This window comes from Canis aureus, chromosome 29 (assembly GCF_053574225.1).
Source record: "Canis aureus isolate CA01 chromosome 29, VMU_Caureus_v.1.0, whole genome shotgun sequence".
NCBI classification, from domain to species: Eukaryota; Metazoa; Chordata; class Mammalia; order Carnivora; family Canidae; genus Canis; species Canis aureus.
Window position 1 is genome coordinate 15,647,744 of NC_135639.1, and position 24,613 is coordinate 15,672,356.

The following is a 24,613-nucleotide window of genomic DNA, read 5'->3' on the forward strand; positions in this document are numbered from 1 at the left end:
GCCTTCACCCTCTTGTCCCTGAAGGCACTAGCTACACAATTACTCTACTCACTCATGCAGTCATCTGGACTTGCATTCTGGCTATAGGCATATGCAAATTAATTAGATAGAATAGCACACTTCAATCTCAAGGATTTAAATGAAAATTAAATAAGCATTTTTCTGACTTGAAACATTTCAAAATTGGGAGTTCTGTAAAATGCTAGAGAGAGGAAAGAAGACCGAGGGAAGGCTACTTAGTTTAACACTTCAGAGAAGACCTTTCAGGGAGGTAGAAAACTCCAGCACAGGAGACAGGGCATGGGGTCCTTGTAAATAACCGTTCAGGCGAGAAAAGAGGTGGAGAAGGGAACAGAGAAGTCTTGAGACAGAGATAGTAAAAGGCAAAGTTAGGTTACCTGCCCAAAGTTAAAGTGGCAAGAAGGAGTTCAGGTCCTGCAGAGAAAGGGAAACCTTTGGAGAAATGGCTGTGGGCAATTGGGACAAAGCATGCACGTGCACTCATTAGAGTACATTTCCAAAAATTAACCACTTCACTTACCTGCCTATGAGCATCTCGGAGGTAGGTGTCATATCCAGTGCCCTCGACATGGTAGGATGATTTTGCTTCATCGGGTACCAGACAGAGAAAACTTAAATGAAAAAAGCCACAATCAGTAACATAAATATTCCTACAATTCAGTATCTATGTATCTTAAACTATCGAGCGATATCTTCAGTTTAGCAAAGTATGGCTGCAAATGGAAACTTAAAAAATAAAATGATCCATTCTTTAAGTACTTAATTTTGAATCAGTTTTACCGATTACTCTCTCATATCTTAAAGGTTTTATTTAAAAATCACTCATTCCACTCAAAGTAGAAGTAAGCCTAAAAGGACTCATGTTACAGCATAATGACATACTGCCACAGTATCTGTTAATTTCAAGAAACTGGCTTTTACGTAATTAAACTAGAGACTTTTATGCATCCTAATTTTGCATCGTGGGCCACATGCAATTTCTGTAAAGTCACCTGCCAGAACCAGGCAAATCATGGTAGCACCACGAAAGAAGAAAGAGAACATTTTCCGAGAAAGAGTACTTAAAAAAAAAAAAAAAAAAGTAAAACCACAAAATCAAAAAGGAATGGCCCTACGCTTCACATATGTGAGTACATGTCCAAGATGGACATGTTGTCAAAGTGGACATTTTCCATGTGGTTCCAACTGGGAATGACTTAAAATTATTTATATTAAAAAAAAAAAGCAGGGCACTCTGAAGGTTTATTTAAGCACTATTACTCGTTTTTGTTTCTATGTTAAGTAGAGCTTTCCTCTTTTGCTATGGATTGTTGCCCCTAGGCTGTCACTTGCTACATAAACATGACAAAAAGCTGATATAATCTTTAGACTAAAGAAGGGAAGACTGAATTCATTATATATCTCCATAACAATCTAAGAACAGAGCTATTACAGGTTATAAAAACAAGAAGAGATGTAAGTCAAATTTATACAGCAACTCACCTATTTACAATTTTATGGACTTCAGTTTTCCCATCATTTTTGGGGTGCTCTGGAGTAGCAGGGGGTGAAGAACTAAGCCACTCTTGATTTGACAGAGTGTTATCCGGTGAAATGTCAGTAAATAACGGGTCTTCTTCTAGATCTCTACATTTAATTTAATCACGTATAAAAAAAGACAACATTTTATCACATTTTCTAAACCAGAAGATTCTCTGCCATATTCTTAGAAAACATAATTTTGCTAATAAAAAAATTAAAGAATTACATTTTATAGGGAAATTAACATAAAATCTTACTCAAGAATATATTGATTTTGTTCTGTTTAATGAATACCACTTGTGATTTAAAGGGATGGTGATACCACGGCATCTAAACTTAATTTTCAAAGATCTTGTGAACCGTTAGAAGCATTTCTTTATGAATTAGGAAGAGGAGAGAGAAAATGCCAAGCTTGCAGAGTTGGGTGGAACTTACACAGCTCCTGCTATCAATCCATTCTCCACCACATCTTTATCTTCTGGACACACAGGTTTATATTCTGTATAATTTCTTTCTTCGAGATTTCTTAGGACCAAGTTGTAAAGAATGTGTTCGTTGGGTTTTTGTAAAAGATGTTCAAACATTCTTAATGTCATTATGCTTATCTGAAACCAAAATGATAAAGGGTTACTGAAAAACATCTCTGCATAAATGATTCTTCTGGCCATCCTAGAAGTCATGATTTAGATTTTCAAGCCACGTTAAGGAAAGAGGCTGTATTCAAGACATCACAAGGACATTCCAACTGTATTTCCAAGAATCTAAGACCAACTCTAAATCTTACATAGCTTACCTCATCAGATATGTGATCACAATGCTCTATTAACCTGTGTCTTAAAGGGTGTCTACTAATATCTGCCAGAGTTTCCGGTTCCCTCTGTTCTCCAAGGATAAAAAACACCATTTCTTGCAGCAAAACGTCAGAGGTTACTTGCCGAACAATGCGATGGAGCAGAGCGGTTGATGTCAGAATACCCATCTCAGAACTGGGCATAACAAACAGGTAATTATTAGTGGGGAAAATAACACTGAGTAGCTATTTGGGTTTTTTTGTTTTTTAAGGAAAAAGGCCACTCACGTTTGCATCAACTGAGGTTCCATAACTCCAATAAAGAATCTTTCATGAACGGCTCTGGCAAGAGCCACAGCAGCAGTCTAGAATGCACAAGGAGCAGCATTATCTTTCTCTTTAATGGAAAAGAGAGATTAACCTGTAGCACTGCTGTCCATCTGAATTAATGGGGAAACACAAATTTGCCTGTTGACCATCTTGCTGATGGCATATAAGCCTGGACTAGATGTTAGCTACGGGGTCATTTATATTTTATCTAAATTTCCAAGAACAAGATGAAAAGGACAAAAATATTATCCCAATCGCCTTATAGTAAATGGAGGGAGGCCAATGTCACCTCAAGGAGCTTTCGATTTTAATACTTAAAGAAATATAGGGCAGAACTTGAACTGGGGTTTATTACAGAGTTGTAACATACACATACACACCTACCCACACACACACACATTTTTAAATTTTATTTAGTTGTGTTTACTGTACTAACTATCATCCTAAAACAATTAAGATCTATTTGGGGATATAAACTGAGGAAGTTTTACTTAATAGACATTTATATTTTAAAATTATCAATAAGTAACAGAAACAAAAAAAACAAACCTTTTGTGCTTCCTTTATGAGTTGATCACAATAATCAAACCAGGAAAGAAATGAAATTAAGGCTCGTTTTCCTGGAAATGCTGAAGCATCTTCTTTATGACTATATGAGTCCAAGCTGTAAGGTGTGGGAAGAAATACTTAGTCCGAAGTTATCCCAGAGAATTAATTCAATTCAGTGCATATGGAACAATGAATGCCCGTGAATGAACTTAATGCAGTTAGACACATGTACACACATGTACACAGGCCATGCTGGATGACTATTAGAAGCAGGTCATATAAAAGAAAGCCATGGATAAGAGAAAACCTCTTAAATGAAAGTTGTAAATAACTTTCACTCATTAAGGGGGAAGAGAGAGACTAATGCAGAATGCCATCTGCAGAGGGAAAACCACATGGCAGTTCCTTGTGCTCCCCCATAAATTTGACCAAGTCGTGGGAATGAAATGTTGGAGGTTCTCAGGTGCTAGGAGGCGTGCAAAAGGAAAACAAGTGGGCTGCTTCTCCTCCCACCATAAAACACGATACAGTAGTAAAGGGAATCTATGGGTCTGCCCCACAGATGCTGCAGAGTATCAGGTGGAAAGAGACAAGTAAAATACACAGAAAAATTATGACAGGTTATTATACTAAAATGATGGGATTTGGGGTACTTTTCCTCATGCTGCTTATAAACTCATAAATGCTCTGCAATAATAATATTTTCCTATGAGAATTATGGGAAGCCCCAAAAGGTGGATCGGGAGGGTGGAAGCATAAGGTAGGAGAGGAGAGTCCATAAACACAAGCCACAAAACATGAAACTGCCCGAGAGGCTGCAGGATGTTTCTAAAAGGATGTTCCTTCTTTCAGGAATCAAAATAAATAAATGAATAAATAAAAGTTATTGGTTTTCATGTAATTAGGTCTTATCCGACCACTATAATGGAAAAATAGCTTAACTCTGTAACAGCTGGATTGTTCCCATACCAATTCATTCCTGACTAGTAACAAATTTAAAACAAGCCTCAGAAAATAATCCCATTTAATGATCACAAGCAATGTCACATTTTCCACGACAGAAGGTTTATATCACTGCAAAATAGAAGTGAATTTAAAAGTATAGGTGTAAGAAACCGCTCCTACAGGAAAACACAAGTGATAGTTCTTACCCCCAGTTAATTGCTTCCACTGTTTCGATATCTAACGGGTCCACCGACTGAGGTAGGGCCTTGTACAGGGAAGCGAGTCTGTCTGTCAGCAGTTCGCACAAACAAGTGCTCTGCGTGAGGCATTTGGCAGCTGCAGGCTCCGGCAAGCTTACTAACAACATCAAGCCTTCACAGGCCTTCACAGCTATTCGGCCATCCTGAGGGGAGAAAACACACACCCCTTCAATTCTTGAATTAGCTGCGTGTCAAGTTGTTTGGGAAAAAATTCAACTGAAAAAGATCTAATGTTTTACACAAAAATAAGAATAGACTTTTTTTTTTTCCTATTTCAAATATACGTAACTGTGATCAGGTTAGGGGGTAAGAGTAAGGAAGACTCACAGGACTTCTAGTGAGATTTAACAAGGAATTCACTAAGTTGTAATCCTGGTTTGGACGAACAACTGTGGCCTCTGGCAGTGAGGTGACAGCAAGATTATCTAAGCTGGTGGACAGGTCATCTATCTGCTGAGGAGGCTCGTCTTCCAACTCTGTGTGCTCCAGCCCCATGGCACCAGACAGTTCCTCTGGCTGACAGGACTGTCCTGTGTCTGTTGACAAGCAATCTTGACCTTTCAATGAGTCTTCTGAAATTACATCTGGTGTGCCTTTGGAAGCCAATGATTTCAATTTATTCTGAAAAAGAATACATGTTCTGCAAGATTCACACTAGAAGACTTATAAAACAGAAATCATATTTTTATCTGTTTTTCTATAATTCACATTCAATGTAGCAATAGATGAAAGTGTTACAACAAATGAAAATACTCAGACTTCAACAAGCTGTGCTTTAGATATTTTAAAATTGCTCAGGAATTTATAACACTCTTTCTGCTAAGTACAAAATGGTTTACCATGACCATAAGCGATGAACAACACTAGTGATAACTACGTGATTACTGCTAAAAACAACTGATGTTAGTGAAGAAAAAAAAGAATCAGGAATTCAATTGGAATTAATTGTTTTCTCATCACAAGGCTCTATAGAAAATATATAGCCTCGATGTTGATTCTTCTAAGATGAATTTCCTTAGATGATTTTTCTGTTTTCCCCTTGTACCTCTGCTTTACTAAAAAAAAAAAAAAAAAACCTCATTACTCTCAGGACCTTTTTCTTAAGTGTTCTTGATGAGAAAAGAAAGATTTACTTGAAATGTTGGCCCCACTTCCCCAACACATACATAAATATGAGGAGAAAGGGTGCCTGGGTAGCTCAGTTGGTTAAGCGTCTACCTTTGGCTCAGGTCATGTTAGTGGGGTCCTGGGATCGAGCCCCATGTCGGGCTCCCTGCTCAGCAGGGAGTCACCTTCTCCCTCTCCCTCCTCCTACTCGTATGTACTCCCCTCTCTCAAATAAATAAAATCTTAAAAAAAAAAAAAAAAAAAAGGAATCTTAACCAAAGCAAATCATTAGTTTTAGGGAAAAAGTGTTTTGCTTTCCATTTGAACCTAAGAGCAAAAATCAAATCATGCACACAGGTTAGAAGTCATCATGAACCAGCTTCTCCTAAGGGGCCATCTCACCGTGTTTCACCCATCACAGAGGTGAATTCAATGCTGACTGAATTCAAAGTTCTATTTCCAAAGTTATAGTATACTTATTATAAATCATTTTATTACAGTTAGACCAATCTTCTTGAGAAACTGAGCCCACAGCACGTTAAAACAACTTTGTAGAACTCCATGAATCCTCCATACAACTCTCCAATTTCCTACAAAATCAGTTGCATATCACAGTCCTTATGAATACAAAACACTTGATTCCATCTAAAATACTAGTAAGATTGTTGGAAATGGTATCTCAGATAAGAAGAGCAAAGGGAAGAATAATCTTAGAATAGCACTCGTTAGATGAGTATTTCTCAAAGTGTGACTCAAGACTGTTGGTGTCATGGTCTTCTGTAGAGCTTGAGAAAAAGCAGATTCCTGGGTCCCACCCAGACCTGCTGAATGAGAATATCTGGAGGTGAAGCCAAGGAATCTGCATTTTAATTTATTACTTATATTACTGAAGTATTCTTGACAACGTTATATTGATTTCAGGTATACAACACCGTGATGGAATCTGCATTTTTAAAAATGCTCTCTAGGTGATGAGGAAGTGCTATCTTCTCTCACACTTTGAATCTTTTTTTTTTTTTTTTTTTTTTAGATTTTATTTATTTATTCATGATAGACATAGAGAGAGAGAGGCAGAGACACAGGTAGGTAGAACGAGAAGCAGGCTCCATGCCGGGAGCCCGATGCGGGACTCGATCCTGGGACTCCAGGATTGCGTCCTGGGCCAAAGGCAGGTGCTAAACCGCTGAGACACCCAGGGATCCCCCACACTTTGATTCTTAACTGAAACTGTTCCCTTTCTACTCCTATCAGGGATTTAATGATAGCCCCCGCACATTTATACACATAACCTCCAAATCTCTTGAACCCAGACTTCTTTCCTAAATCACAGATTTGCAAGACCAAATACCTGCCAATTATCTCTACTAGGATACCAGGAGGACTCAAAACATCCAGAACCATAATTACCCTATGCCCCTCAAAATAAGCTCCCTTGAAGCTCCCTTCTTTCTGTTTGCAACAGCCTTACTAGTTCAAAAATTCAAGCACTCATCATCTTTTCTCTTGCTTCCTGCACAAGCCCATACAGAATCTACCTCTGACGTCTCTTGAACATATTCACTTCATTCCATCCCAGTGCTTCCAACTTATAGTCCTTGTTGGGGTTACTACCTCAGCCTCCAAGCTGGTTTCTTCTGCTCTTCTTTTTACTCTCAAAGGAATCCACGGGACAAGATGCCGCCACCAGTTTAACTGAAGGCATACACACCATCATGTAATAACAACCCTTCTCAAAAATCTTCAATGACTCCCCAGTGACTTCAAGTATGTTCAAATTCCTCATGCTGTCATTCAAAGCCTTTGACCCTTCCTAGTCAATCTCTCCAGGCCCTTTTCTTATCACATATCCTAATTACACTGTTTCATGAACACACCACAAACTTCTATATCTTCATTCCCTTACTTATGTTCACCCATTGTTATCTGAACACCTGTCAGGGTTCATATCAAAGATAACCTCTTCCATGACGTCTTTCCCAACAACCTAGAGCAGATGTAATCCCTTCATCCTAGGAAGACTTAAGGCACATTCACATTTACTTTGTACCCTTCTTATGATACTCACCTTACTCTACCTCAGGTTATATAGCCTTGTCACCAGACTATAAATTCCTTTAGGGCAAAAACTGTTCCTAACTCATTTACCTTGGGCACTTAAACCATAGCAGATGCACATAGTAGCTGATACACATGAAAAGAGAGATTAGATTTCAGGGGATACATGCCTGAGGACTACGAAGTACTTTTGTTACTCTCTATAGTTATCAGTAAAATAGCTGCATTTCTCTAAAGATTCATTCATTAAGTATTAATTAGGCAGTTATTATACATTATACTGGACACTAGAGAAGCTGTGGGAACCCAAAGATGAATGAGACAAGTCCTTGTCCTCAAGGAGCTTACTGAGCAGCAGGAAAAATAAAACACATTTCAATAACTCTAATGCCAGGCAGACTGAAATAAACACATCAAAAGCTTATGAATAGTCTTGAGAAAACAGAGATGCCTATCACCTCAGGCTGTAGAGAAGTACATGCTTTAAAACGGGTGTATTATAGCAGACATGCCACTGATTCTGAAGAGTGTTCTCTGTAAGCAAGGTCTGAACATAAATGCTTCTCCGAAGACAGGTAAACAAAGTACATCTCACCATCAGCACACATACGCTCACACATGTTCTCTGCTTCTGATCTATGGCTGTGTACTTAGGAACAGGTTTTAGAGATTCTGAGAAAAAGTCCTTAAAGCATAAGCTTGGGCAAAAATCCACTCACTGAAAATAACTAAGATCAGCTAAAAAAAGCTTTAGTAAGTGACCTTTGAGAAGAAAAATCCCAGACTTAGCTAGATTGAGATATTTGATATACTTATATCAAAAACCAAGAGGATTAATACCACCCTAATTAATAAACCCTTAAAATCTGAAATCATAAGTTTATTCCAGCTAATTTGAAGTATACCTTCAAAATATGAGGTACATCATGAAAAACTGGCATTCAAAATTCGTATCACTACCTAGAAACTTACGAGCATGCCACTGTGCAGCTTGGCTGCCTACTCATCTTCAGTAAGCATGCAGAAGAGGATCTTGGGTGACTTATTTAATAAAGTGAATCAGAAAACAAACCCATCTACTACAACGGCTAAAATTTTTAAAAACAAAGCAAAACAAAACCCTGACAACACTCACTCTGACAAGGATGTGGAACAATGGGAATTCTCCTATGTTGTTGGTAGGATGCAAAATGATAAACCCATTGGGGTAAAACAGTATGGCAGGTTCTTATGAAAAAAACTATACACTTGCCACAGGATTCAGCAACTCTGCCCTTAGGCATTTACCCAAGTGAAGTGGAAATCTAAGACCACACAAAAAAACTGGGTGTGAATGTGAGGCAATTCATAATTGCCTCAAACTGGAAACAACCACAACTCCCTCAACGGATGGACGAATAAACAACTGTGACATGTTCATGCAATGGGACACTACTCAACAGTATCAAGGACCAAACTCGTTAAATCTCAAAGGCTGGTGACATTTTGTGACTTTCTGTAAAAGAGGAAACCTGTGACAGGAGCATATCAGTGATTACTGGGGACGGGCAGGGAGCGAGAAGGGGACTGCAGGAGGGGGGCGGAACTGCTGTGTCACTTGATGGTGGTGGTAGCTCCACAACTGTGGGTTTGTTAAACTCAGAGAACCATACTCCAGAAAGAGCAAACTGCAGTGTACATCACTTACACCTAACCTAGGGGAAAAAAGAAAGACGACAAAAAGATGTAAAAAAGAACCAAAAAAACAAAATTCATTTTTCTACTATATTTCTAAATGACTTCACTGAGGAAAAAAAGTGAATGATAGAAGAAAGTACACAAAGTATTTTCGATTTAAAACTAGGAGTAAAACTCAAAATATCGATTGGTGTAACACGTAAAGTATGATCCAGTGACTATGGCTAAGACAAGACAGTACAGGATACTAGAGCGATCGCAACTGCTATGGAGAGGTAACTCGTGATTTTGCACATCCAGCCAAATCCGCACACACCACCCCCACCTATCCTAGGCCAGATTATCCACGCTCCACACTAGAGCAAACCTGGCTGAAAACATGATAGCTCATAAGCTCCTGTGACTTTGCCCTCCTTGATTTTCCCTTTCACATTGCACCCCTGCTAAACCTCGACTCTGTATTTGTCCAGGCTGTGTACTGCCCTGTGTATCCAGCTCAACTACTTTCTCTGAAAACTGTCCTCCTCAGAAGACTTCAAGTTAAAACAGGGATTGCCAATGAAAAATAATTCTAGGAAGTAAAACAAGCCCTATGACACCCATAAAATGTAATTCCTTCTAATATTTTTTATAGAATTCAATTCTTAAAATAATTTTAATACAAGCACGCTTTGAAGGTTGACAAGAAGAGTATCATACCTCCAGAAAAAAATTAACCAAGTAGGGATTTTGTTTCAGCTTTGCACACACGATACAGAGAAACTGGATTTCTTCGTTTTCTGTTGGTGTTGCAAGGACTTCACCACAGAGTCGAATTAATTTCTGTTAAAAAATTTTAAAAATGTTTTTCAAGCTTATGTTACTTTTTACACATATTGTAGTAGCCATCTGCTTGCCTTATGAATACTCTTTTCAAATAATGCAAATATACCATACCTTGCATTTTTCAGACAGAGCACTATTTACAATCATCCATAACAAGAGAGACTTACTAGTAACAAGTTTTTCAATACATTACCCTAAAAAATTATTAAGTACACAATAAACTCCTTGAGATATCATAGAGATAAATTAAAGGAAAAACTAATGTTTCAAGTTTTAAGAGAAAGATATATAGAGTATAAAATACAAAGTCATGCATACAAAAAACTCAAGTATTTGCTAATTTACATGTTATTTTTAGAATAATTTCCTTTATTTTAACTCTTAGAAAGATCACATTAAATTATTTATACTAAAAGAAATCAAACTAAATAATTTTTTTGTAAGGGGAACAAAAATACCTGCACTGGCCTGTGGACATTAATGTGTGGAAGCAGCGGCTGTTGGATTCTTCCCAGGAGTTTAGTGTAGAACACCAAAACCTGCTGTTTCATTCCTGGAGGACACTGGGCACATAAAAAAGGAAAAGCAAACAAGAAGAGAACAGATGATACAAACACACTTACTCAAAAGCTTAAAGAACAGGAACGTGAATGAATTTGCTGAACCTCAAATGTCAAGGCCATCAGCCAATTAATCAGTCTTTCAGAATAAAATTCACAATCAAATATTAATGACTGGTATTCTAGAAATAAAATTATATCTGGGATTATAATACCGCTTATGGAGCCACAGGCTGATGTAATGACAGACAGCATGGTAATAACACACTGCCGAAATCAGAGTTTGGTTCCAGCAACATCAAGCTGTTTGTATTCTAAATGCTAGGATAACATGAAACTATTATGGTTAACTCCATGGGCTAAAACAGAGGCAGAGTCTTGTTACCTCCACTAACAACAGGTAATCGATAACTTTCCATTACAGAGATGGAGGAGTAAACAAAACCTTCTAGCATGTACATGTAAGTAAAGGGAATCCTCTGGTATAAAATGCTGAGATTTATTCTAACAATGCTGTTTTGCATTAGTTGCAAAATTATTTACATTATGATTACTATAAACAATGAATATTTAATAAAGAAGTTTTTGTAACATGCCAGCTGCTTTAAATCTTTACTGAAAACTAGGTAAACCTGATGATTACTTATACAGTGGGTTAACAGAGCGCAAACTAACAAGGCTATCTGTTCTATGACTAAGCTGCTTATACTGCCCTGCAATTAAAATACAGTCACAAAATGAGCATTTCCACAGCATCATCATAGCCATGCTATCTGGAAATGGTATAAACGATAATCTCATGTACAGTAATATTTTTTTAGATAGCAGATCCTCTACATTATTCAGATAAAACAATAATATTAAACAATCACCAGTATCAAAATTAATTTGCTAGTGGTACAATTATTAACTTTCACTCAAAGAGCAATTAATCAATTCAACTTAGTGTTGTACTGTCCCTCTCTTCACAGGGCAGGGGAGTGGATGTCCTGCCTCAAAAATATAAATTGCATCAATTTAACTTAAAATGAATTGGAAGAAAAAAAAATGAATTGGAAGTATTAAAGACTTAGTTAAGAGGAAACTGTCCATAATACCACTATTCATAACTCTATCTGGTGTTTAAATATGTTGATTTTTTTTCCAGTTTGATTTTCATGTAAATTATAGGAATTCACAGAACAGAAGCTCAGATTTTGAGACTTGGAGGAGGCCCTTGGTGATCACCTATTTGATCCAAAGAGAAAGCAGATTAAGCAAAGGGACTTTTTAGATCATAGTATATTAGTGACAAAGCCAGGCACCCCAAAGTTCTTCCCCTTCCCTTGCACTCCCACAGGCTTTGAAACTCGCCCTTATAAGTAATCTGAAAGTTTCCTGTGGCATATTATTCATATCATAAATATCAGTTTTGCAAAGAGTTCCCAAGATTCACGAGGCCTCAAAACTTAACATGGCTGCACTCAGTAGAGATAATGTCAGAATAACCAGTGACATTCTCTTTTAGGATTATGAAAAATAATTCCTATTTTCCTAACCCAATTTTCACTGGGTTCCTTCTCACATCCTTTGATTGTAAGTACATGTACCTGAGTGTATTTTCATAAATGTTTATACGGTGATTCGAAGCAGCCTAAGTACCAATTGTTGTTTAGAGCCTTTGGGGGCTTTGCTAGCTCTCTGGAAAAATCACATCCATGCAGGCTGCACATTTTCTGTTTTACACAATCCTCACTTGAATCCCACCATGCTTAATACATACCTCTAAGATTAAATTTAGTACATGGCAGCTTGTTTATCTCTAAGACATTAATGCATGTATTACATGCCCAAGAACATAATGGGGGATTAGGAACTTACGTCAGCTTTTCCTAAGGTATATAATGTTTCCAAGATCTTGTGATGAAGTAAATATTCCATACATGGCCCTGTCACTCCGAATTCTCGCTCACGTTCTTCTTGCAGCAAAATACCCAACATCTGGTCCAGATGAGAGGGAATATTTGTATCTGTCACTGGGGCTTTATCATCTAAATAAAAAAAAAAAAAATACATCAAACATTCAAACCTTTTAAAACTGCCTATTTTGTACCTAAAGTACTCTTGATATTTCCCTGTTCCAATTCAAACTGAGAAAAACCTCAACTACACACTCAAGTGAAGTTTATGTTCATGGAATAATTATCTTTGCCAGGATTTAGGTGGTTCTTTTGCTATGTCCTTACTCAAAAATGGAATCAATATTCTGAAATATATTCTATTAACTTTGTCCATGCATAACCAAAATAAGAGCCACTTATATGGAAATAGCAACATGATCAAGAAAAATACACGTAACATCAAAGTTTTGTATGTACTTACAATTAAAATTTTTTTTTCAAATAGCCAGTTCAGAAGATCTGAACTTTTAGATCTGAATTTTAAGTCTCTTTATATAGAAACAGGTTCACCTTAAACATTAAGCTGAATTAGATAAGATATATAGAGAGGGCAGGTTCTGTTTCTGAATGCTCCTGAATCACAATGTAACACTGGAAGTCAGACCTCTTAGAGCTCCTAATTCATCTCCATCTGTGAAAACATGAGGAGCCCAAAGAAAAACTTCTGACATCTCTCATTAACAGGCAGCTATTCCCAAAGCCAAAACTTCTTCTCAGGAGAATTCTTATTATGTACTATCGATTTTTTTAAAGATACAAATTCATAGATACTTTTTCAAGTTCATAGTTGAACTTGAAAAATCACATGGTTTAATCAACTTATCCATATTGTATGAGGGCTGAATTGCTCTTAACAATATGTGAAGTTTTACAGAATGTTTAAATACAAAATATACTTGGAAATGCCAAGTTCTTACTCATGTCTCTGTTGTCTTTTACTTAGTACTTCCATAGTAGGTGCAACACAATCCTAGTTTGATTATGTTGCTTTGCCTGTGTGCATGTGTATGTATGTGTGCACACACCCACGAGCACACACACACACACAGTGTGAATCATAACTCTAAGCCTATAGGGAAAACAATGGAAAGACAATGGTCACCCTTGTTTCCAAGGACGATACATGTACCAAATCTGATAGAGTATGTGGCAGGTACTAAGAACATGGAGCTGGGAGTTAGACAATTTGCATTCAAATTTTGGTTCTGTCACTTGTAGCTGGATGACCTTGGTGAACTACTTAAGCCTCAGTCACCAACTCCTGTAAAATGGGGCTAATCTATACCAGTAAGTGTTATAGTACGACTACAATGAAACTATGGGTGTGAAGCTTGGTGCCTTGACACATACTAAGAAGAAGTGTTAACTTGGGATGTTTCATTTCATATTCTTCTAAAATGAATAGCCAGCCACTAATAGAAGATAATCTGCAAGTTTGCTTTAAATTTATTTTGTTTAATGTTTTCTCCCATTTAATTACAGACTTCATATAAACATCCCAGGAAAGAATCCATGTTCAAGCATGGTTTGATTACAGTTATTAGAGGAGAAAAATGACCAGAAAGGCTTTGTAAATTGAGAGACAAATGAATTTTAAATGTGATTTGACAGGATTAAAATCCTAGCTTCCCCTTCACTCCTGAGCTGTATGTAAGTCTCTGTGCCTCTCATATGCCATACCTTAAATCCCTTTGTCCTCCTTCTCGATCTTGCACTCCTACTCATCCTTCAAAACCCAGGCTATGGACTCTGCCTTCTGTTTCTCCCTGCTTTGTTCTCTGTGTCTCTCTCACACACACATTTGTACCATCTTTTATTATAACATACTTGTTTCTCCTAAACTGCAAAAAAACTCATTTAAAGCAAGAACTTAAAGCCTTTTCTTTGAAATGTTTCCTTAAAGCTATGGAGGAGTGAAAAATTCACAAGGGCTAAGAAGAGTCATTTGAAAAGGCAGTTCCTCTCAAAAAACTTTCCTATAGATCTGCTGTTTAAATACCTATATTAAGGTAGATATTATATTTTACATGGAAAGGTATACATACATTTTGCGTCTAGTTTTTATGTATTATACAAACATAAAGGATTTTTTTCTTTTAAGGAATTATAACCTAGGACCCCATCAGCTTCCCCAATCAGACTGCCTGAATACTCTATTTCAGGAGGTGCCAGACCTTGGCCTGTTGGATAAATCTGGCTTTGCCACCTGTTTTAAGTTGTACTGGAACAAAGGAACACTATTCTTTTACATATTGTCAATGGCTACTTTGGCACTACAACAATACTGAGTAGCTGTAACACAGGCCAAAGAACCCACAAAGCCTAAAATATTAACTATCTGGCCCCTTACAGAAAGTTTGTCAATCTTTGACCTAATTTATTTCACAATCCCCCTTACTCTCCACCCTTCTTTTTCACTGGGAAAGATAGAAGCAACCAGAAAAGAACTCTTGAAGACTCTGTACCACATCCACCCTCTTTTTTCATGTATACTCATATACTCTACTTTCTACACCTTATTTTTACGGATGGAATGTCCACATGCCTATTAAGAGTAAGTCTTCACTTGTGCACTAGACCCCACCCCTTAGCCTATTTAAGGGTACTGCTCAGAAATTATCGCATCTAACTCTTGCCTACCTTTCTCTCTCTACTAGATCACCCCATCAAGGTACAAACTGCAATATCTTCCATCTTTAAAAAAAATAATAATAATAATACCCTCTCTTTGAGGGGCACTTGGCTGCCTTAGGCAGAAGAGCATAAGACACTGATCTCAGGGCTGTGAGTTGGAGACCCATGTTAGGTGTAGAGATTAATTAAATAAATCAATTAAACTGAAAACACTCTCTTGATATCACATCTCCCCCAGGCTAATGCTCCACTTCTCACTCCCCTTTCCATTAACATAAGAGAGCAGTCCATACATACTGTCTATACATGTTCTCTGCCCATTTTCTCTTAAACATACTCCAATCAGTCTTCCCTTTCTGCCTCGCCATTAAAACGGCTCTTATCAAGTCCACTAATGAGCTCCATGTGGCTAAGTCCAAAGATCCTTTCCTAGTCTTCATTAGCTTGACATCAGCATCATTTGACATAATTAATCCTTCTCTCCTATCCTAGCTTCTAGGACACCATTTTCTCTTGGCTGTCTTCTATCCCACTAGCAAAAGTGGTTTCCTTTGCTATTGTTCTCATCATCCCAACCTGGACCCTGGGCCCAAGTGTCCATTTCTGAACATCTTCTCTCTTCCATATATCTTTACTCCCTAGAACATCTCATCCAGTCTCATGGCTTTAAATCCTACTTACATGTGATGACTTCATTTCATATCTCTGGTTTAGAACTCCACCTTAAATTCCAGATTCCTATTTCCAACTGTCTACTCAACAAACCCAACTGGACGCATAGTTGGCATCTCAAATTTAACATGTCCAGAATACTCTTATAAACCTGTTCCTCCTGTAGTCTCCCTGTCCTGGTGAGTGGCCTTTCTATTTTCCAACTGCCTAAGCCCAAAACTTTGGAATTTCCTTGACTCTGTCTCTCATACCCAACATCCAATCTGTCACAAAAACTTTCTGCAAAATACACCTAAAATACAATCACTTCTTACCAGTTCCACCAGACCAGTGCAATAGCCCCTAATTGTCTGTAGCTTCACCTCTTCATCCCTCCAATCTTTTTTTCACAGAAGCTAAAGTGGTCCCTTTAAAAAAGATTATGTTACATGCTGTTCAAAACCCTCTAATGGCTTCCCACCTTAGAATAAGAGCTAAAGCCCTTATAATAGCTTACCAGGACCTTGTAACTGCACCTGGCTCCCATCTCATGTCAACTCCTCACACTTTTGTCCTTGTTCACGCTGCTCTAGCCAATCTTGCTTCCTTGCAGTTCCTAGAATACGCCAAGCATGCTGCATGCTCCAGCCACAGGGTTTTTGCACTAGGTCCTCTTCCTGAAACCCCGCCCCCAGGCTTGTTTCCTCTCTCTTTCAGATTTCAACTGAGAAGTCTAGTTGGGCAATGAGGTTTTCTCTAACCTACAATAACCAATTGCCTCCTTCTCCCCATGTCTACACTTCTATCCCTTAGCATGTTTCATTTCCCCCTTACCACTTGCCATCTGACACACTATGTATATTTGTCCATTTATTGTTCGCTCCTCCATTGTCAACATATAAGCTCTATTAGGACAGGGATTTTGTCTGTTTGATTTACTGTTCTATTGCCCAGTGCCTAGAACAATTCCTACAGATAGTAGGTGCTCAACAGATACATTTTTAAAATGAATCTAAAAGAGAAATTAAAAGTCAAATAACTTGTTTATAAATTTAAATATAACTCTGAAAATTAATTTGAAATATATTTTAGGATTTCATAAATTTTGTTTAATTAACATTAGCTTTGTTTCTTACCCGAAGTCTCTATGTAGTAATGGGTAATTGCCTTCCAGTGATAAACAAAATCTTCTTGTAAAGGAAGAGAAGGTGCAAGCTACACAAACACACACACACACAAAAAGACCACAACGATTAAGAAAATGGCATTATACATTTCCCATAAAGTATAACTCTGTATTTGTCTATTAATAATATAAAAGCAGCATAAGCCTAAGGGATGAGCTTTAATTTCATTCTACACGTCAGGTATCAAAGAGAAACCAAAGGAATTAAAATCAAGAAAGATTGAGAGGAAAAATGTTTATCAATATTAAACTACAAGGACTAGTTTTTTCCTCCCCAAACTAGTAACTACAAAAGGTTTCAAAAATAGTGTTAAATGAAAAAATGCAATATCCTATTTATATTATCAGTAAAATGAAATTATCAATAACCAGGGATCTTTGTACCTAGTACTTTGAAATCCAAAACAGTAAAAAGTTGCTATGTAATTAGTTACACGTCACCATTACGAAAATATAGACCAAAGTCAACCCTGTAATCTGATTAAAACTGTTTCCTACTTCCAGTGACATACAGATGTAAACCATTTCTTTTTTAAGCCTGGATTAGGCAGTGCATATTTTTAGCAAAATACCTATGTGAACAAGACACTACCAATTTAAATTCCACAAAGCCAAAAATGTTTTACATTTTAGCTTTCAAATTTACTTCAAAAATTTTAAGACCAAAATTATATGCCTTCAGCCATCTCATAGCAAACCTGCCAAGGATTTCAAATGTGTGTTAAATGAATAGAAAAAGACCTGGATACACCTTCCACAACACTGTCTTTTCTTTAAACAGAGTGAGAAAGAGCAAGAGAGAATGCTCTGCTGGTCCTACTATTGCTCATAAATTTTGGCCAGAAAGTTCTCAGTTGACTCAACTTACTTAAAAACAAACAGGTTTCTATTCTGATAACCTATAGCATGGCAAGGTCATCTTTCTTTTCCATATACTTCACCTAAACTGATGACTTGAGGGATCATGTTACTTCTGTACTTTTTCCTATTCCATTTTGATTTCTTGGTGTCCTCAGGGAGAGACCTCTAAGTTTGAAATCCTATCAAAACAATCTCAAAACTATTGGGCAAATTATAAACATTGGTCATAGACCCCTAAGCGTTTCAACCCAGAAGATGAAATGTCCTTAGGAAAGAAGTGAAACATTTCACAGCAACTGACAGCATTTTAACGCTAGTTCCTATGCTTGCCTGTGGGCGCCACTCTGAATCGCAGAGTTGAGCGATTGTAAGTACCCACCTCATTTCCAAAGACAGTGCTGTGAATTTTTTTAAAAAGCTTTAGATTTTTAACAAAAGAGTTAAAACCTTTGGGATTACTATCCTTCAAAAAGAAAAATTAACTATCTGGCAGAGAAATTATTTGGGAGACATGGAGAAAAAAAATAGAAAATTAGGAAGTGTTACCTTGGGAAAATAACCTTCCTCAAACTTTTAGAGTGAAAAAATGTTTCAATCAGCAACTTGATTTTAAGATCTCCTTCAAAATATATATAATATATATATCAAAATCCTCTTGTTTTTTTTTTTTTGAACCTGGTTTTTTATTTACCATCTTTATATAGTAAAATGTATTAACGATTGGGATAAACCAAAATGAAATTTGGTGTTTCAAAAAAAAAGTACCTCGTTTCTTAAGTGTAAATGTTGTGATTTGTTAAATTTTTCTGAGGGCCATCTCCTTGGTATAGAAGGAATTAGAGCATCCTTGCTCCAGATTATTTTACCTCTGGGACTTAACTCCATTTCCAAGTTAGGTCACTAGATCAGAGGTCTTACAGGACTTGTGTTCGGACCTTTGGTGTTGTAGTCCAAATCAAAGCAGGATGGTGCTGCTTACCTGTAAATACCTCTCTCCCAGGAGTTTGATTTAAATAAAAAACCTATTTAAGTAGACAGTGAGACAAACTGCTAACAACTTAGTTTAGTAATAACCTTGTTCAAACATGAGTAAGTTTCCTTATTTATGTAAAACTTCCTACTAAAATGGTCTTTCATTACTAATTCTAACATGCAAATAACTTGCTTTATCATTGCATAAAATAAACATTTATTTAAAAATAAAAAAAGGAAGAGGTGTGTGAATCAGCATGAGGGGATTCTCACTTGAGTTTACCTTTTACGAAACAGATTGAATTTTTGAAAATTCACGCAATCACACTCTCAGCCAAAACTGGACATGAGTGCCTACCTGGGGCATGGCTTTCTCTGGGAAGCCTTGCCAGACTTCCTGCCGAGCATCCAGTTCTTCCCACAAACCGTTGCACCCTCTCCCAGCCTGCTCACTCTCTCCTAGCCCTTATCCCACATTTGTCATGGCTGGTCTCCTCCACTGGATTGTGTCATCTTTCTCATCACCGAATTCTCTGCTGGTTTCCAACTCAGTGATGGCACAAGTAAGCATTCAGTAATTTTTACCGAGTGAATAATCCATCCACACGGCAGTTGCTGTCATTTACTGAGTAGTTATGTGCCAGACACAGTGCTGCGAAGTTTTCACTTCCTATATAGTCTTAAATGATCTCACAATAAACTCCAATTTCCCCTAAACTCCTATTTTTTTTTAACTTTTTTTTTTTATTTTATTTATTTATGATAGTCACAGAGAGAGAGAGAGAGAGAGAGAGAGGCAGAGACACAGGCAGAGGGAGAAGCAGGCTCCATGCACTGGGAGCCTGATGTGGGATTCGATCCCGGGTCTCCAGGATCACGCCCTGGGCCAAAGGCAGGCACCAAACCGCTGCGCCACCCAGGGATCCCCCCCCTAAACTCCTATTAAGATCCAAAGCCAGTTAACTGCTTCACCCAAGGGGAAACACTGCTTGTAACTAGCAACCCAGACTGTCTCTCCCAAAGGCCTACCACACAGAAGGACCTACAGCGGTAACTCAGAGAGCCAGCATCTGTCAGAGAAGCCCGATGTGCTCACTCTCACCTGTAACATGGACATTTCACACCCTCAGCTTCAAAATGCTTCTTCCTTCCAGTTTCCCTCAGGTGCCTCCTATCTCCCTGGCCTCTTCCAAATCCAGCACAGGTCTCCCTTCTTTCTCCAAGCCCACTAATCCTAACTGCTTGTCCCCACAAAACTCACTGGCTGAACAATCAACCAAAAATTAATATCAATGGTTCACATTTATGAAGCACTTACTATGTACCAGGCACTGCACTAGGCACTTCACATATGTTACCTCATTTTAATTTTCACAATAATCCTATGAGATAGGTATATTTCCATTTTACAATGAGGATGTTGAAATGTACAAAGACTAACTTGTCCTGTGTAGAAGGGAGGGACAGAGGCAGGACTGACTCTGTTCTGGATGGTTCTAGAGGCTAGGCTGTACTCTTGTGCACCGTTTAATCTTTAACTTGTGTATTTGTTTTGTCTCCCAAATTAGGCTGTAAGCCTTGTGTTTCCTCTGCACTGTGCCATGCTTTCATGGTAGGCTCACAAACATTTGCTGAATGACTGAAGGACTAAAAGTTAGAGATCCCATCAAAAAAGAATACACTTTGGGCACCTGGGTGGTTCAGTGGTTGAGCATCTGCCTTTGGCTCAGGTTGTGATCCCGGGGTCCTGGGATCGAGTCCCGCATCAGGTTCCCTGCAGGGAGCCTGCTTCTCCCTCTACCTTTGTCTCTGACTCTCTCATGAATAAATAAATAAAATCTTAAAAAAAAAATACACCTAAGAAAACACTATATATATATATGTTTGATTTGAGGTTTTAATTCCCAGGGCAGAATAGCTTTTAAAACACTGCCAGTCCCAACAATCAACAACTCTTAACTATAATTCAAAAAGAAGATTCAAATTCTGAAGGATGACTTCCATTGAATTAAAGTAGATAAAACTTTCTTCCCCTATCCTCTTGGAATAAATCTGCCCTCAAAGGGTGAAACTGGCTGAAATTTAAAAAGAACCAGGCAATATTACCTGGGACAGACTAGGCCCTCAATATTTAATTGTACTAAAGTGTTTTACTTGTATTTTGGAGAAACTGTGCTAACATGATCTAGTCCAACCTAGGCACTAACTACAAGATTTCACTCATGACATGTGGCAACAGGCTAACAAAATGGATTCATTCGCTGCAAAACTTACTGGCCAATCATTTTTTTCACTGAGGGAAGACTCATTTCTGAAAAGGGAAGCAAGAGTTACATTACAGTTTTTGCTTTTGATCAAGGTATGAATTTCTCTCCTAAACTCAAAATGTAATCTATCAGCTTACTAACATGCTTTCAAATACTGATCTTGAAAATCTTATATACTTTTTCCTAGTACTAGTTAACAGAAAGTGAGGAGAAACCGTTAATTAAATAAGGAAAACTCTACATGTGAATCACATTTAAATGAATGTGTTTATCTGGCCAACCCTAAAAAAAAAACATTTGAAGATTTGAAGGCTGAACTAATTGAACAAAGAAACCTATAAAGTAATAATATCAAAATGGTTAAAAACAGCGACACTGGAAAAAGATGATGTCAACACCAGCACATAGGATAATGTCCCACCTCTGAAAAATCCAGATAATAATGTTAATTGCATTACTATATCAGAAATGCTATTCGGGCACACAAATTAAAAGGACTACAGAGAAAAACTAATGAACTGCTGAATGGTAAAAGTAGTTTATAGAAGAAAATGCCAGGCAAATAAACAGAACTGAAAAACTAGAAACCAATCTTAGGCTAGGCAAAAACATTCTTCAAATACCGCAAGGATGGCTTATTTATCATTATGTATGAGTTCATTTCCAAGAGAGAAAGGAAAAAGTATGCCAAATTTTTTCAGATTTAACCTCCTTATCAAAGTAAACTGGGAGGTATCACAGCTGGAAACATGAACTCTAATCAAGTAAAAACATTAGTTTTCCAAATGCAACATATCAGTTACTAGGACCAGGTGAACAAAACCCACTCTTTAACTTTTTCTCATCTCAGCAAAGTAGAGAACCTGGATATGCCAGAGTCAATTCCCACGGACAGTTTGGTAGACGCTAGCATACACAGTTATAAAAAGATAACGAGGACAGAAAACACAAGTCTCAGGATAAAAAGGACTCTTTAGTGGGAGAGTGTGAAAGCTGTCCTTCTTTTTCTCAGTACTTCTTTCTGTAAATATCAACCTGATAGGTAAAGGATGTAAATAACCTAATATATTTTTTCCTAGTTATCTCAATATCAACCTGTACTCAATGTTAAAATGAAATGATTCTCAGTATTTTAAGCTAAAGAATAATATAAAATGTAAATGCCACTGTTTTTATAAGTTTTGGTTCAATTCTTTTAACATAAAGATGCCATAGACTGTGTATAAGAAGGGAAAACTGTTGCCCTGAAGTCTAAAACTGTCATCTCCTTCACGTGTGATCCTGCTCTTCATTCATGAAAACCCTCTTTGATTTGATACACTTTTTCCTCAAGAACTTGGGCTGCGCTTAACGTGATCCCTAAGCATTTCCCACATATCACTTAAAACAATTGTACTGAGGTTTTTGTTTTCACACTTAATTTTAAAAATACCTTTTATTTTATCTGACCATGAAAATGGTTCTGTGGCAGCTGGGGGCGGGGGGGTGTTGTTGTTGTTGTTTTTAAGTTGGGTGGATTTTAAGGTGCTATTCATATTCGCACAAGCTAAATATAGAGAATGACTTTTTTTTTTTTTAATTAGGAAAGTACTGGTTTCTTCCACAGGATGCATTTTCCAAGTTGGGCAACTCTCCCTGGGTAAAGAGAAACCACCAAAGGGCAGCAAAGTAGACCTCTATCTTACGAAGACAACAACGAGGGAATTTTTTTTTTTTTTTTTTTTTTTAGTTTAGTGTGCTGGGGGGTCTGAACGGCCTTCTACGCTGGTGTGTGAGGTCCTGGAAGGGCAGCGTCCGGGAAGAGAGGGCAGGAAAGGAGACGGAGGGCCTGCGGGGGCGCGGCCCAGGGCTGGGGGGTCCTGACCCAGGGCTGGGGGGGCGCGGCCCAGGGCTCCTGACCCAGGGCTGGGGGGTCCTGACCCAGGGCTGGGGGGGCGCGGCCCAGGGCTCCTGACCCAGGGCTGGGGGGGCGCGGCCCAGGGCTGGGGGGTCCTGACCCAGGGCTGGGGGGGCGCGGCCCAGGGCTGGGGGGTCCTGACCCAGGGCTGGGGGGGCGCGGCCCAGGGCTGGGGGGTCGCGGCCCAGGGCCTGGAGGGTCGCGGCCCAGGGCTGGGGGGTCCTGACCCAGGGCTGGGGAGCCTCCCCGCAGCCGCGAGACCCCCGAGCTCGGGCTCCGGCTCCGCAGTCCCGCCGCCCAGGCCTGCACAGAGGCCCCGCGCCGCCCGCCCTGGGGTCGCCGCCCCCCCCGCCCCCCGCCCCGTCCTGCAAAGTCCCCCGGCCCCGAGGCCCGGGCCGCGCTGCCGCCGCTTTGTCCTGCCCACGCCGGCCGCCTTTCCCCGGGGCAGGCCCACGGCCCCGCGGCCCCACCCGGGAGCCGGGCGACCCCTCCCCCCCCTCCCCCCCCGCCCGGGAGCGCGGTCGTGCCCGGGGCTGCCGCGAGCCAGGCCCGCCCCGGAGCCTCGCCGTCCGCGGGAGGCCGTCCGCCCAGGCCCGGGCGCGGGAGCGTAGGCCGCCGCCATCCCCGGCCTGCCGTGGGCCCGCCGCCCGCCGCCTTACCGCCTCCACGGCGTGCTGCAGGATGGAGGTGAACTTGGAGAACATCCTGTCCCGGGACTGCAGCAGCCTCTCCCGGGACGACCTGGAGAGCTCCTCGATCCGCCGCCGCCGCCCCTGCTGCGGCTGCCCGGGCCGCTCCAGAGTGAAGGCCGGTGCGCGCGGGGCACGAGCGGAGGCCGAGGCGGGGCCCGGGCGCGGCGGCTGTCGGGGCGGGCGGGCGGCGGGCGGCTCCGGCGGGCGCTGGGGCGCGGCGGGCGGCGGGCGGCGGGCGGCGGGGACGCGGCGATCGGCGCCGGCTCGGGGCCCCCGCGGCGCTGCTGCTGCGGCTGCTGCGGCGGCGGCGGCGGCGGCGGCTCGGGCTCGGGCTCGGACACGGTGGCAGCCCGGCTCGGGTTCTTCCGCCCGCTCTGCCCGCCGCGGCCTGCAGGGGGCGCCGCCGCGGCCCGGGGAGGCCCCGACCGAGCCTGCCCAGCGGCGGGGCGGCCGGACGCGGCGGGGGCGGGGCAGGCGCGGGGGGCGCGGACCCGGACCCGGACCCGACGGGCGCCCCCGCACCGGCGTCCTCAGCTCGGGAAAATTCAGCCGGCCCCCAGTGCCGTGTCTGCAGGGGGCCTGCCAGGCCGATTTTGTAGGGGAGCCTCGCCGTGGCTGTGTAGGGCATAGCTCCGAGGTTTCCCCTCCAAGGGCAGGTTTGGGAGACTGGTAAGGAGCAGCTCCGTGCTCCCAAGGCAAACATGGTCCGTGCATTTAGATACGACGAATTAGAACAAGGCAGCCAATGTTGCTGAAATGGCTTTGCTAACTGCAAAATAATAATAATAATAATAATAATAATAATAATAATAATAATAATAGTTATTAATAGTTATTAAGTATTAAAACAGAAGTCCCGAATGGACAAATGGT

General features: G+C 40.1%; 1 protein-coding gene across 4 annotated transcripts in view; it reads right to left on the bottom strand.

The window, feature by feature from the left end:
• The window catches only part of FHIP2A (FHF complex subunit HOOK interacting protein 2A), a 36,281-nt gene extending 12,382 nt beyond the window's left edge, over window positions 1-23,899 (bottom strand). For 2 of the 4 annotated variants that reach the window (XR_013367802.1, XM_077877518.1), the window contains exons 1-13: window positions 23,708-23,898; window positions 17,002-17,080; window positions 12,501-12,670; window positions 10,539-10,643; window positions 9,955-10,077; window positions 4,744-5,037; window positions 4,363-4,559; window positions 3,212-3,326; window positions 2,621-2,697; window positions 2,336-2,528; window positions 1,978-2,147; window positions 1,504-1,647; window positions 542-632 (exon numbers count right to left, since the gene is read on the bottom strand). Coding sequence is in view for 3 of the 4 variants with exons in the window: in XM_077877518.1 (XP_077733644.1) it covers window positions 542-632; window positions 1,504-1,647; window positions 1,978-2,147; window positions 2,336-2,528; window positions 2,621-2,697; window positions 3,212-3,326; window positions 4,363-4,559; window positions 4,744-5,037; window positions 9,955-10,077; window positions 10,539-10,643; window positions 12,501-12,670; window positions 17,002-17,080; window positions 23,708-23,752 (1,803 nt within the window). In the remaining variant the exon portion in view is untranslated. Of the gene's footprint in view, window positions 1-541; window positions 633-1,503; window positions 1,648-1,977; window positions 2,148-2,335; window positions 2,529-2,620; window positions 2,698-3,211; window positions 3,327-4,362; window positions 4,560-4,743; window positions 5,038-9,954; window positions 10,078-10,538; window positions 10,644-12,500; window positions 12,671-17,001; window positions 17,081-23,707 lie in introns of all 4 variants that reach the window. The other 2 variants (XM_077877520.1, XM_077877519.1) reach the window with 1 other exon arrangement.
• Between the last annotated feature and the right edge of the window lie 714 nt (window positions 23,900-24,613).